A 13,244-nucleotide genomic window follows, 5' to 3' on the forward strand; every position below is an offset into this window, starting at 1 on the left:
AATTTCATCGAAAAATATTCACCGGTTTTCAAGATATTAGACTTTTACTTTTGTTTACTTTTTGGGATCTCCGCTGTTCCTAGCGACTTTATTTGAAAGTGCGGCATTTGTTGCGCGCAAAGCAGCATATACCACCGCGTGCTACCAAACGTTTTAGTAAAAGATTTAAAAATCGTTAGATCTCCGCTGACGTCACAAATTCTAAGGGGGCATACCAATGCACTAGCCCCTTAGAATCCGAAAACTGCAAGTTTGAAATTCCATATCTCCGAATTAAAGCATTTGTTGATGTTGTGAGTGCCCAAACCGGTATTTGCAGGCCATGGCCACCAATTTGGCTATCTCAACTCAAAACTAATGTTAAGGTGGGAGTGTCCCTTTAACAGGCCTCAGAACTATAGGACTGTCCGATCCGTGCTCCTGACCCGAAATCTGATCCAAGTTTTTGTACCTAGTTTTGAGTTCCACTTCTTATCGACCCTGTTAGTTGCCTGCTAGCAAGGCCGTTTTAGTGCCCTGGGCCGTATAAGAGATACCATACTAGATACCTACGAGAGCCTGCTAGTAGGTATCTACTATCTAAGCTAATCTTGGTCACCTCAAATATCGATCGCACCACAAGGTGTCTCTTTTAGAAGAATAAAATGGTTAATGGTTTCACATGATCACCTACTGCTTAGCAGTTAGCTCCCCTACATTGATATCCAGCGCAACCAGTCTAACTTTCTGTTTGAGCGTGATTCACTTTGTGCTACGAGATAAGAATGCATATAAATATATATTATTATTTTGAGGCCGTGACTCCCAACTGCCTTGGCAGTACTTTTGGTTCTTTTTTTTCTGGAAATGCGAAATGCTGTTCAGAAACGTTAGTTTGAAAAATGGCGCAACTGCGCCAAACCTTGATTGCTAAGCAACTTGCTGTCAACTAGGCATTCATATAGTCGATTGGTCGAGAATGATTCTTATAATGTAGGTGTCAAGGTAGGGACGAATACCAACAGCCTGTAGGTGGTTTTCGAAGCCGCGGCGATTATATTGCTTCCCTGTGTATTTATTATCGTTTCTTCGTAGATGACAGCCTTGCCTCATGGATTTACCGGGTCTTTCCCTTATTTGTTTTCTTTGAGAGTTGTCGTGCATGAGCCTATCTTAGCCCAAGGCTATACAAACGTTTTAGCATTATCATACCTATCCCATCTTGATCTTCGATTTTGAAAGAAGTGGCTGAAACTGGTTGCTAGTTTTTTTTAGCTGTTTCTTGCTGTAAGTAACATTTTAATTTCAGCTTGACACTTTTATTTCTGTGAAGCATCACCAGACACCAAGTCATGCATTTTTTGTGGTTTGGGTTTAAGGACGCTGTTGTTGAAGAGTTAGGGCGCGCAGCAGCTTGGCTCAAGCGTCCAACATTTAAGGACGCCTCGTTGATGAATGCCTTTTGGCGTTTGAGTTTTTTTTTTGTGTGCAGCATGCTGTTGCAATTGGTTATAATTCAACAATGTACCAGAGGTTGAAAAGTTAATGATGGAACCAAGTCATTTGTTGTTTTCGTTTCCGCAACAATAAACAACAAGTAGGTAGCCGAAAAATGTACATTAAATTAAGATATCTAGTCGTAATAGCTTGAAGTTATACATCATGATTTACTCTCAGCAAATGCCCATGTATTGTTTTTGCAGGATATAGCCATTGTGTGCAACATGTCAGGCACAATGGAAGGGGAGAGGAACTTCTTTGCCAAAGCAACCCAGCACCTGGCTCGTGCACTGGCTGCTCAGAAGGACGCCAAAATTGAGAAGGTAAGCCTCATAACTTTTGATACCAAATACATATATTTAGTTGCTATGATTTTTCCTGTCAGGTGATGACTTTCATGATAGTTAAGTACCATTAATGGTTATTGGTTGGCTATATTATTATGTATTTGATGTATTTATTATTAGACTACCCTTTCCCCTCCCAGGTGTCACCTAGGACCACCTCTTCAGTTCTTCTTTAGTTCGTCCTTCTTAGGTGCTGCCACGCCACTGGCCTCCGCCCACTATCCCACACAGGTGCAGCTGCTGATCAATCAGCCTGCTGCCAGTAGTCTGCTGACCTCCTACGACCTCCCCACCTCCTTCCTTAGGTGCATCCGCTGATTAGCCTGCTGCCTGAGGACTGAGGTATCCCCGACCGACCCCCCCCCCCCCCCGGTCCAGCCGCTGATCAGACTGCTGCTGGTGGTGCCCCTGACCTCCTATGACCCCACCCCCTCAGATCCAACCACTGATCAGCCTGCTGCCGGTGGTGGCCCTGACCTATGACCTCCCCCCCCCCCACACACACACCTCAGGTACAGCTGCCGATCAGCCTGCTGCCGGTGGTGCCCCTGACCTCCCCCCCCTCACCTCAGGTCCAGCCGCTGATCAGCCTGCTGCTGGTGGTGCCCCTGACCTCCCCCCCCCCACACACACACCTCAGGTACAGCTGCCGATCAGCCTGCTGCCGGTGGTGCCCCTGACCTCCCCCCCCACACACACACCTCAGGTCCAGCCGCTGATCAGCCTACTACCAGTGGTGCCGGCCGAGGGACCGTTCTCGGTGAACCGCCGCGGCCAGGAGGCCGTCTGGGCGCTGGCCGTGTTCCTGCTCGAGTCGGGACTGCAGCACCTCGATGCGATCCTGCCGCGGCTGCTGCGGCTGCTCGCCGCCCTGCCCAGGGCCGCACACTTCGAGGATTTTCGCGTCAACCTGTCTGATCGTAAGTGCTCAGGCTAGATTTTGACTGACTCTCCTAGTTCAACTTGTATTTGCAGTACATATTGAAAACTACGAACGCGTCTTTTTTATGAGCAATTTTTTTTTGTCGAGACTGACTGAACGCGTTTGCTAAGTGCTACTGTTCACCGCACCCCTCCCCCACCCCTCCCGCAGGCGTGCCTTCTAGCGAGCGGTTTGCCTTCTGCCTGGGTACCATGCTCTCAGACGTGGCGGCGCGCCGGCCCGACAAACGCCAGGCGATTCTGAGCGCCCAGGTGCGCGTCTTTGCCGACCTGGTGGCCGCCGTCCGGGCACACAAGGAGAGCACCGACAATGGCAGCATGGCCTCAAAAGGTGGGAGACGAGTTGTTCGTGGGTGGGTGTTTGTTGGTTGGTGGGAATGGGTAGAGACGAGTGTGCGTAACAGGGTCATCGGTTAATGAACCGTCTTATGAATGTTTGCACCTTGGAATAGGGGGTTCTATTTGGTTTCGCTTAAAGGCTGGTAAAATGTATTATTAATGCATACTTTTAAATGAATTTCGTTAGCTTCGAGCCTTGCTCTCTGTTCCAGCATTCTTGTTTGTTTGGTTACCAATGGTCTCTTTCTGTTCAATTCCAGCAGTGTGTCACATGTTTCTTTCCGTTCCAGTCCAGCTGTGCGTCACCACCGTTCCGCTGCTGATCGGTCTGGCGCGCGCCATGGGACGCTCCTCCGTCCAGGAGCCGCCGCTGTTCCTGCGCATCTTCCCCCGGCCGCTGCCACCGCCGGTGGCCCCAGCGCCGCCGCCTGTCGACAGCCGGCCGGCCAAACGCTCCTTCAGCCACTTTCGGTCCATCATTCCTCGCTCGATGAGCAGTAACTTTCCGTCCGGCACGGACCTGAGTGTGGTGGATGCGTCACGCAACTCCAGACAGGACGTCAGGTGAGGGGCTTTGCCATGCCACAGTCAACTGGTGGCTACTGCTCAAGGCTATCCTGGGGAATACAATATGACTCAATATAGTTGTTGTGACTGTTTTTTCTACGTTGCGTCTTTTGCTGTTATATCATAACCAGTTTGTTCTTTTTATGTCCGCTTCTTGACTATTCTGAACCGAGGAACTTGCAAAGTTACATTCAATTGTCGATTGCCAGCCAGCCACCATTATGTCCATCGTGTGGCTGTCTGACTGACTGGCTCCGCTGTGTGTACCGTCAGGTGGCGGACGCCGGTGCTGTCCACCCAGCCGTCCGTGCCGCTGGACCCTCAGTTCCAGTTCTTCTGCAAGTTCGGCTCCAGCTTCCAGCCCAGCCTGCCGGCTGTGGCCGGACAGCGCGAGTGCAAAAACCCGCTCGTCTTCTCCGTCAAACAGCTGGAGGTAAATCGCTACGAAGAACTATGTAGGTTCATGCGGGTCTCCGTGAAAATACTAGTAGCCACACAGCTGAACACCGCTAATGTTAGCTTTCCCTTAAGTGAGCCTGACGTTGAGCCGTCTGTCTGTGCCTTGCTCCCCAGGAGCTGTTGAGCCTGGCCAAGTACCTGCTGCTCAAGGACGTGCTGAACTACCTGGACAACCAGGCGACGGACGTGTTTGCCGCTGAGCTGCAGGTCATCTTCCCCTACCAGACGTTCAACGAGATCCTGAACCTGACGATCGCCGCCCTGCTCAGGGAGCTGCTGCAGCATCAGACTGGTGAGAGAAATGGAGAGATCGTAGTGGAGTCACAGTGAGAGATCTTTTGAAGCATCGTCGTTAGCAACAGGGAGGAGAACAAAGTACACTGGTCACATCTCAAAAGTATCATGCGAAATTAATAATGTACGGCTTGAAGGCGCTGAAAACCCAACACCCTGGCCTAAAATATCTTATCTGATCTGAGTTAATGCAACAATCACATTAGCTGGTTAGCATGCTCCTTGAAAGGTCTCCGTGTAATTAAACGAGATTGTTGATGTTTTCGGACCGTTGCTAAGCTAAATTAGCCAAATCAACACATTAAATGTGTTGATAACGAATCTGTCGGTAATATGGAACCTTATTTCCATGCACTGCCGATAGCCCATCTCACGTCGCCACATCCCCCACCCACAGACCTGCCGGCTCCGTTCACTCGGGACGTACAGGAGTTCATCAAGGGTCTGTTCCTGTCGGGTCAGACCGAGCTGCAGGGCCGCCAGCACGACGCCGAAGAGAGCGCCGACCGACGGCACGCCTACCAGGTCGTCAACAAGTACAAGCTGAATGTGCGCGCCAACGCCGCCTGCGTGGAGCTGCTCGTCTGGGCCGTCCAGGATGAGGCTGGTGAGTGACAGAGAGGGTTTCGGGGTAGGGTTTTCTGTGTGTGGAGAGGAGAGGGAAATGTGGGCCCCTTGGCTCTGCTTGTGTTGTGCGTGACAGGCCGTTTAGCTTTGATGTGGTTGGATGTCTGGTAATGGTCTGAATCAGTGATTATCGCGCTTGACGGTCTAACTCCAGTCCTGCTTCAGTCAGTATGTGCTTGACGCCGGCGTTGTGATTCTCTGTAGTGTGTTAACGTTAAAGATGTGTCACGATATTCCATTTCCTCTCAATTTCAGTAACTCTAAACGATCCTCTAACTGATTTATGTTCCAGGTGCCGACAGTCTGTGTAACCGTCTGACCGAGAAGTTGACCTCCGGTCACGGCCACCGGATGGTGTTGGCTCACATGCCGCTACTGCTCGTCTGTCTACAGGTGAGAGATCCACGTACCCTGGTAGACCAGATAATACTTCAGATGATGTGTATCTTTTGTGCTTTCAGTAGCCGATGAAATGTGTTCGAGCTGTTTCCTTGGCGATTTGTTCATCGTTTGGTCTTCTTTGACTTTTTTTATTGAAAATCACGTCTTTATGGAAGATGACTGATAATTCAACTCTGTTTGACCTATGATGTGTGACAATGCTACTTGGTCTGAATGGGTGTGCTACTCTATCGCGTGTCTGATATGTGATAATTTTATCTCTGAGCTGATCTCGGCTGATCTCTACATCCTTTCCCTTCTCCCCAGGGTCTCGGCGAGCTGGCGCAGCGATTTCCGTCGATCGCCTCCAGCTGTATCCGGTGTCTGCGAGACTTCCTCGTGCTGCCCTCGCCGATCCTTGCGCGCCTACAGCGGCAGCAGAGCGATCTCACCACGCCCGCCGGGCAGAACATTACTCTGACGGGTAAGGAAATGTACAGTCGCGGCAGCTTCAGAGCGACCTGACCGCACCCGCCGGGTAAAATATCACACTGCAGGTGCGTTTGAGGAACGCCACGCGACTTTTGTACATGCAGGCGTTGTCAGTTGGACCGAGACGCTTCCTTCCCGATTAAGCATATTAAATGATTTAACGACTATGTTGGAGACGTTTCGCTGATTAACCCTCCCGTCCCTCGCGTCAACGTTCAACGCTGACCCCATTACGCCATTTCTCCAACTAACCCCTTAGTTTCTTTCCAGTGACAGACACGAGCGGGGCAGCGCCCGGACGCACCAGCCGCGTCACTGACTCGGCCCTGGACCAGCTGAGAGACGCGGCCATCGAGAACCTGTGTGTGGCGCTCAAGGCCGGTCACTCGTACGACGATGTGACCATCAAGGCGTTTGTGGCATCCGTCTCCAACCGGCTCTTTACGGCCACCCACCGCGCCAAGTGAGACGGGATTCGGCGTTTGTGTGTGTGTGGGTGACAGAGGAGGACGGCCATTGTCAGTCCATCACTGGGAAATGATTAGCTAAATGGGCTACGGTATCTTTACCTTGATTTTTTGAAAGTTTATGTCAAAGTGTGGCGTGTATCTGTGCCAGTGGAGATTTCCATTGTTATGCCAGAAGTGTGATGTCAGTCAGTTTTTTGCGCGTCATTGTATGATTCCAGTCAGTGTGATCCACCTTAGAAATGAACCATTACGGCACTCAAGCTCGCTGACCCCCGATTATTATCATCATCAACCACTATCGCTCCGTTCCACCGCCAGCGCGCGTACGATCGACTACAACCTGATCACGTACAACATGATCATGGCGCTGGGACACGTGGCCGTGGCTCTGAAGGACACGCCGGACACGTCGTACTCGATCCTGCAGTTCTTCGTTCAGATCTTCTGCCGTCGTCCGAGCGAGGTGGACGTGCTGATTGTGGACCAGATGGGGTGCATGGTGCTGGCGCGCAGTGAGGTGAGAGGTGGGGTGTGAGAGAGGGATTGTGGGAGCTAGGACAGCAGGGGGAGGGGGAGATGTGGAGTGGCCGTGGTGATGGAGGTGACTTAAAGGTGCCAGGGTCTTGGCAGGTGAGGTGCGGATATGGTAGGCTTTCATGTGGCTGTAATGGTTTGCGTTATGATTTAGGCGCTGTTGATACTGCCTAAAGATGCTCTCATATTTCGACACCTTTTTTTAAACCCCACATTTGTTCTCCGGTGAATTTCAGACAAGTTGGTTAGAGACCTTCAAAAAAGGTATTATCACTCGATTTTTCTCAAGTTTGTCTGTCTTGGCAGATAAAGCAATATCAGAACAGGCTTACGAACACACATATTTGATCAGGATCGGACGATTGGACACTTTTAAAAGGAGATCTTTCGTGCCTCCCGGAAATTCACGGGAGAGCAGATGTGGGGTTTAAAAAAAAGGTGTCGATTTAAACGTTGTCTTGTCGAGAATCCACTACAGCTTCACTAAATGACTCCAGGTTCAATTCTGCCTGCACTTTATCGCCTTACCATCTCTAGTTTAAGTGTAATCTAATGCAAACTGACAAGTTACTTGGTTAATAGAGTTTGTTCAGGCAAAAGTTCGCTCTGGAGTATGGTACTGCTGTGTCAACTAATGGGTCCCGCTCTCGCTTACTGTTAAATGTTAGCTGACCCTCCGACGTCCCTTTTTCAGCCGCGAGTCTACGAGGAGGTGATGAAGGTGTTCACCCAGATCACCGTCGAGTCGAGCAACACCGTCTACTCGGACCAGGCTGCCAGTGAGGACCGCGGCAAGGACTACAGGTGAGAGAGACGGCTGCCTGAAGTCATCTGCCGCAGATGTAGGGGAAACGTACCCAACAGGTCAGCAGCTGGCGTAATGACACAATTCAAATCCTGGTGAGAGCCTAGCGGGTTACGCAGCCGAGGGGCGTCAGAAACATAGTTATCTTCCAAAGTGTCAGATATGCTGAGAAAACCACAGCAGGAAATGCCGATATCGACTCTGAACTCAATGAATCAATAAATGAACTGATAACAGAGGTCCATCGTCGATAGCATTTGCCGTATCGGCTCCCGTATCAAACTTCAGTGTCAATGTGTCAATATCAGACGTATCAGTGTCAGTGTCAGATTACGTCTATGTCAGGTACTATATCCGTGGTCCCGGCCTACCTCCCTGTCCTCGACATGACAAAGCACGGACAGCCGCCGTCCTTGACCGGCGCGTCGGCTGGATGGGAATCCGACAGGTGCTGACGGTATATATTCGCTACATTCGGACACGTGCACGGAGGTTCTAAAGAGAGCTATGCAGCAGCAGCAGCTGTGTCCGGAAACATTTTAAAGCGTGACTCAGTACTTTGCAGTAGTTTGAGTGGTAGAATCCTATTGATCTGGTTCTTAAAAAAACAATTGTTTTTTGACAGCATCTGTCTTACACGTAGACTGAGATTAAATGATGAGAAATAGGATTAAATCCGTTTTGCGAAGTGATCGGGTCAGATTAGCTAGGGTGTTATAGGTGTCACCCGAGAGCAGCTGAGCTGGGCTGAGGCTGACGTTGTTATTAAAGTTGAAGTTGAAGTTGAGGTTGAAGGTTTTGTGCATGCTTTACTGGAAGAATTATTGGAACTGAATGGCTACTACTTTTCATTGTTTGTTCCAAGCTTTACACCGTCTGATGCCGTACGAACTCTGGAAATGTGAGCAAGTGCCCCGGCTTTTCTGTTCATCTAATTGTATCAAAGAAGTTATTCAGTTGCATTATAGAAATGCATGACATGTATTTACACATTAAAACACACTGATGTCTCGTGATAGCTGCAGCGGGCATACATTTCTATGGCAGCAATATCTCACATTGGCAGCTGAATTCACAAGCATCTTGTAAAGCACTTAAATTCTCCTAGACGGGTATTTCGCTCTAGTAGACTGGACGCCTTTCTTAGTATACATTCACTGCTCTTGGTCTTCAGGTCTCCACTAAGCTCAACAGCTGCTCCAGTGACTTGCTGTGATTTCATCAGACTCCGACAGTTCCCCTTCGCTCCTTACGGTTTCGGGATCCCCTTCGCTGCTTACGGTTCTGTCGGCTCACGGCTACCCACGTCTTTATTTCTCACAAAAAGGAAACTCCAATCTCCTATCTACCTAACTAACACAGCTCATTACCGAGCAGTTTGACGCTGGTGAGCTGGGCCGGGTCGTACCGACTGCGGAAGTCGACCACGAAGAACAGGGTGACCACGTCGCCGGCCCGGTGCCCGCCGTCCCACATCGTGTTGTGCACCGTATAGACGCGGTTGTCAGTCGTCTCCAGCTGGTCGGACCACATCTCCAGGTTCGCCAGCTCGGTGTCAAACTCTAGCGTGGCGTTCCACGTCTGGGTGTCCACTGGGAACGTCAGGTTGACGTTCATGCTGTAGCCGAGCTCCCAGGTCTGCACCACGTCCATGGCCTTGCATGCGGAAAGAGCGGCGTGACGATCCCCGGAGAGGGCACCGAGGCGAGCCCGAGAAAGAGCACCGGAGGCGGTCACGGCCACCAGGAGCAGCAGACAGGAAACACTCAGTCGCAGCATGGTGTGTCTAAACGGCGGTCGGCAGTCGGCGGGGAGAAATCACAGCTCTGAGGCGTCGGCAGTGTCTGCCCGGGCCGCTGATAGTGGACGTTTATGTACCCTCGACTGAGGCCACAGGAGGGGAGGGCATTCGGCGACCTCCGAACGGTAGTATGTAGTTCGAAGGTGACGTCGGTGCTTCCGCCTCCACGCCAGCGGTGGCGTGGGAGTCGCCAGCTGCCGGGCGATGACGGCACGCGGCGGCCTCTGCTGTGATATGCTCGGGAAGAGGGAGTGCGTCGCGTCAACGTGATGGGACTCGTGCCGGAGGGCCGGATGTGACTCTGACGTGGGGGGGGGGGGGGTGATCAATTTGGATTTGGAGGGTCTTCCCATATGGAGACCCCATGCACTCAGCCATTAATTCTCACATCCATTTACATTTATTTTGACACTCTGTATAACCACATTGATTCTGATTAGCTAGCTGTTGTGACTTGGTGAGTAAATGACATACTTTGTGCCGTGGCAAAGTCTGGTAGTTATTTCCTTTTTGTGTTCTGTGATGTAATTTTCATTTGATGTAATTTGCATTGATTTGACTTCTACCTTGATCTGAGTCAATGCAACTTTCAACTGTGGGCGTCATGAACCCTTTTCTAACCTTTGATAACAGAGAAAAGCTGATCCATAAATCGACTCCTCCTTTCAGCGGTCGAAAATAAAAGTTGTCGATGGCAAGAAACTCTGGAATGGTTTGTAAAAGTTCCTTTAGAGAAATTTGATCGGTGGATTTGAATGAACTGCAGATCAGTAGAATCTGCTCTCCGATAGTTGTCGGTCCTTCATTTCTTTGAGAATGACGCGACCTTCTAACAATCTGTGGCATACTGCGGAGTTCACATGGCCTGTAGCTTGGGAACTCAACATGTGGCTGCATTTGGTACGAAGGTCTTGCCCCGAGAATTTGCGTGACTATGAGAAATTTGGGCCTCAGAGCCAGGTCCGGTTCAAAGGACATTGTTTTTCGGTCAGGGGCGAGGCTGGACAAACGAAAAATTGTTGATAGGGCGATTAAAGTCGTATCGAAGATATTTGTGTGGTGATAAAATATCTTGCTTATGTTTTTTTTTTCTTTCAGATTTCCGTTTGAGACTGTGATTTGGATATTTATAAGCCTCAAACTTTTTGTAGCCTATGAAAACATGACAAAAAAATAACTAAAAACTCGTAAGTTTAGTGCGTTTCAGCTTTACGTATCTCAGTTGCAATTTCTAACGATTGCTTGTGTTTGATATAATGCTGAAATAAAGCATCAATGTCATTGAATGTGTTTTTCCTATGTGTCGCACAAACATGAATGACTTTTAGCTGCGTCAACCTGACATTTAGGTTTCGTGTTGTTTTCTGATATTTTTTTTTCTAACGAAAGAACATTCGATACGAGGTTGTGCATATTTTATTCATAAATACGATCACAATCCAACATCAATACAACTTGTACATGATACCAATACATCATAACTCCCATGACATCGGTAACGCTAGAATAATCTGATGTTGCCAGGCTCTTTCGGGTCGGCATCAAGGCTTGCTGCGGTTACCGTTACTATAACCTTGAATCGTGTCACTGTCTTTTGAGCGTTACCGACGCTTTAAGTCGGCTTCTCGATGGTTCAGAGTCCAGGCAGACTGGTTATTGACACTGGCAGTATCAGACGCGCTCCTCCAGTAAATTTCAGCCTATCATTCTCCAGTAGTCTGTCTCCGAGTTTGCTGATTGACCGGCTCGCTCAGGGCACGACACACTTCTCCTGGCCGTCCAGTTTGACGCTGTACACCATAGGCGTGGCCATGTTGTCGGCGTAGTGGGCGTTGAAGCTGATGGTGAGCGTGGTGTTGGCGTTGTGGTGGCCGTCCCACGGGTTGTTGCTCAGGCTGAAGACGCGGTGGTCGCTGGTGCTGGCCGGGTACGCCCACTGGTTGAACGTCTGCAGCTCGTGGTCGAACGCCACGTCCACGTTCCACGTGTCCACCTCCGTCTCAAAGTGGATGTGCAGGTCGCCCGAGAAGCCGTGGTCCCACACGGCCAGCTCCTCGTAGGCGCAGCTGCGCACACACAGCGTGTCGGCCGGGCTGCCGCACTCGTCGGCTCCGGCCGCGGCCAGCGCCGCCGCCGCCACCAGCAGAGCGAACTGGGGGAACTGCATGGTGCGTGTGTGTGCGAGGGTCTGACAGGGACTAGGAGGGCGCGGCGCAGGGGCGACGTTTTATGCGCGCCAGGACCGTGGGAGGACACCGGTGGTGCGGCCCCACGGGGGCGATAGGACGGCGCACGGTGCGCGGGCGGAGGACAGGCGTAGGACCCGGGTCCAAGGTGGATGAAGATGCTGCCTGATCACACACCGAGCTCTACTTCTCACGCGATGACGTCAAGAAAGAAGAGCAGAGATTTGGGAGGAGATCCGTTAAAATGACATGATTCATGAATAGATTTGTGCTGAACATTTCTCTGACGCAAGCTTGACGAAAAAGACGGTAGCTTCACTTCGTATGACGCCCACAGATAAGTTACGTAATTTGACCTGACCTCTATGCCCTGTCATGTCTAAACTTCTACCTCGTGCCCGTTCCGGCTCCCCTATTAACAGGCAGCTCCCGGCAGGTGACCAACGCCCCTGCTTCTGACATGGTCTGCCCTCGTTCCGCTGCCGACAGACAAGTGATTAACGGCTCTGCCTCTCTCCTGACTTGACCTGACCTCTGACCCCGTGTCCCTGCCGAAAGACACTTCTCCCAGCCGATCTGCCTCAGCATCTCCCCTGACCTGACCTCTGACCCTGTTCCCCTGTCGGCAGGCACGTCTCCCAGCCGGTGATTAACGCCCTGGCCAACATGGCCGCCCAGCTGCAGGGAGAGACGGAGCTGCACGACCTGCTGGTGCGTCTGCTGGAGCTCTTCGTCCAACTGGGACTCGAGGCCAAGCGCGCCTCCGAGAAGGCCATGGGATCGCAGAAGGTTAGTGGCGGTCAGCCTGGGCTGGGTGGGGTAGGAGGGAGAAGGACGTATTGTTAGTGGAAGGAACAGGTGTTTTGGTGTTGGTGTGAGAATGACTGTAATTCCCTGGTCTTTCATCGCGTCAGTTCTTGTCAGCGTCGTTGTGGCTCCATATGGTAAATGTTCAGTTACTGCCTCTGCAGTTAGGTTAGCCAGTTGTATAAGTTTCAAGAGTTTTAGAACACATTTAGCCATAATTTAGCCCTCTACATATAATGTTCTACTATGGTAGCTTTTGCATTGCAAGTTTTTACCCATACAAAATAGCAGTTGGTCAGTTTGGCCGACCTAGATAACTTTGTCTAATTATGTAGCTGCTTGTATATTTCAATCAGTTCTTTTTGTTTGGCGTTCGAGCGCCATGTATACTCGCATAGGCAGCAGAATGTCTCGGTAGACTGAGCCCGTGCCAGCTGAGTGAGCTGTAGTTACCTTTTTGGCCGTCGCTGTCTGTCTGTATGTGCGCGGCCTGTCGTCGTTTCCGGCCGGATCACGGCAGTCATGGTGCCGCCGTTACCGTTACAGGCTCCGTCGGTCACCAGAAACATCAAAGTGAGTCGTCCGCCGGCCGCGCGCGGTCCGTCCTACTCGGTTCTCTAACCTGTCGCTGTCCTTAGTGTGTGTGTGGTGTGAGTGGAGGTGACCGGCTCTGACGGCCAGTGACCGCCCCGCGAGTATCGCTACCGGCCCGTA

The 13,244-nt window shown here is 50.8% G+C and overlaps 1 protein-coding gene across 2 annotated transcripts in view; it reads left to right on the plus strand.

Moving 5' to 3' along the window:
* Positions 1-1,027: 1,027 nt before the first annotated feature.
* LOC122383572 (phosphatidylinositol 4-kinase alpha-like) overlaps positions 1,028-13,244 on the plus strand; it is a 38,984-nt gene continuing 26,767 nt past the window's right edge. Inside the window, exons 1-15 of one of the 2 annotated variants that reach the window (XM_043370122.1) lie at positions 1,039-1,266; positions 1,683-1,802; positions 2,533-2,746; positions 2,920-3,099; positions 3,398-3,671; positions 3,948-4,107; positions 4,248-4,425; positions 4,825-5,034; positions 5,347-5,447; positions 5,763-5,919; positions 6,198-6,390; positions 6,716-6,914; positions 7,626-7,735; positions 12,353-12,512; positions 13,077-13,103. In XM_043370122.1, the coding sequence (XP_043226057.1) occupies positions 1,704-1,802; positions 2,533-2,746; positions 2,920-3,099; positions 3,398-3,671; positions 3,948-4,107; positions 4,248-4,425; positions 4,825-5,034; positions 5,347-5,447; positions 5,763-5,919; positions 6,198-6,390; positions 6,716-6,914; positions 7,626-7,735; positions 12,353-12,512; positions 13,077-13,103 (2,262 nt within the window). In that variant the 5' untranslated portion in view covers positions 1,039-1,266; positions 1,683-1,703. Of the gene's footprint in view, positions 1,267-1,682; positions 1,803-2,532; positions 2,747-2,919; positions 3,100-3,397; positions 3,672-3,947; positions 4,108-4,247; positions 4,426-4,824; positions 5,035-5,346; positions 5,448-5,762; positions 5,920-6,197; positions 6,391-6,715; positions 6,915-7,625; positions 7,736-12,352; positions 12,513-13,076; positions 13,104-13,244 lie in introns of both variants that reach the window. The other variant, XM_043370123.1, reaches the window with a different exon arrangement.

Source organism: Amphibalanus amphitrite, unplaced genomic scaffold (assembly GCF_019059575.1).
Source record: "Amphibalanus amphitrite isolate SeventyFive unplaced genomic scaffold, NRLGWU_Aamphi_draft 000167F_arrow, whole genome shotgun sequence".
Lineage (NCBI taxonomy): Eukaryota > Metazoa > Arthropoda > Thecostraca > Balanomorpha > Balanidae > Amphibalanus > Amphibalanus amphitrite.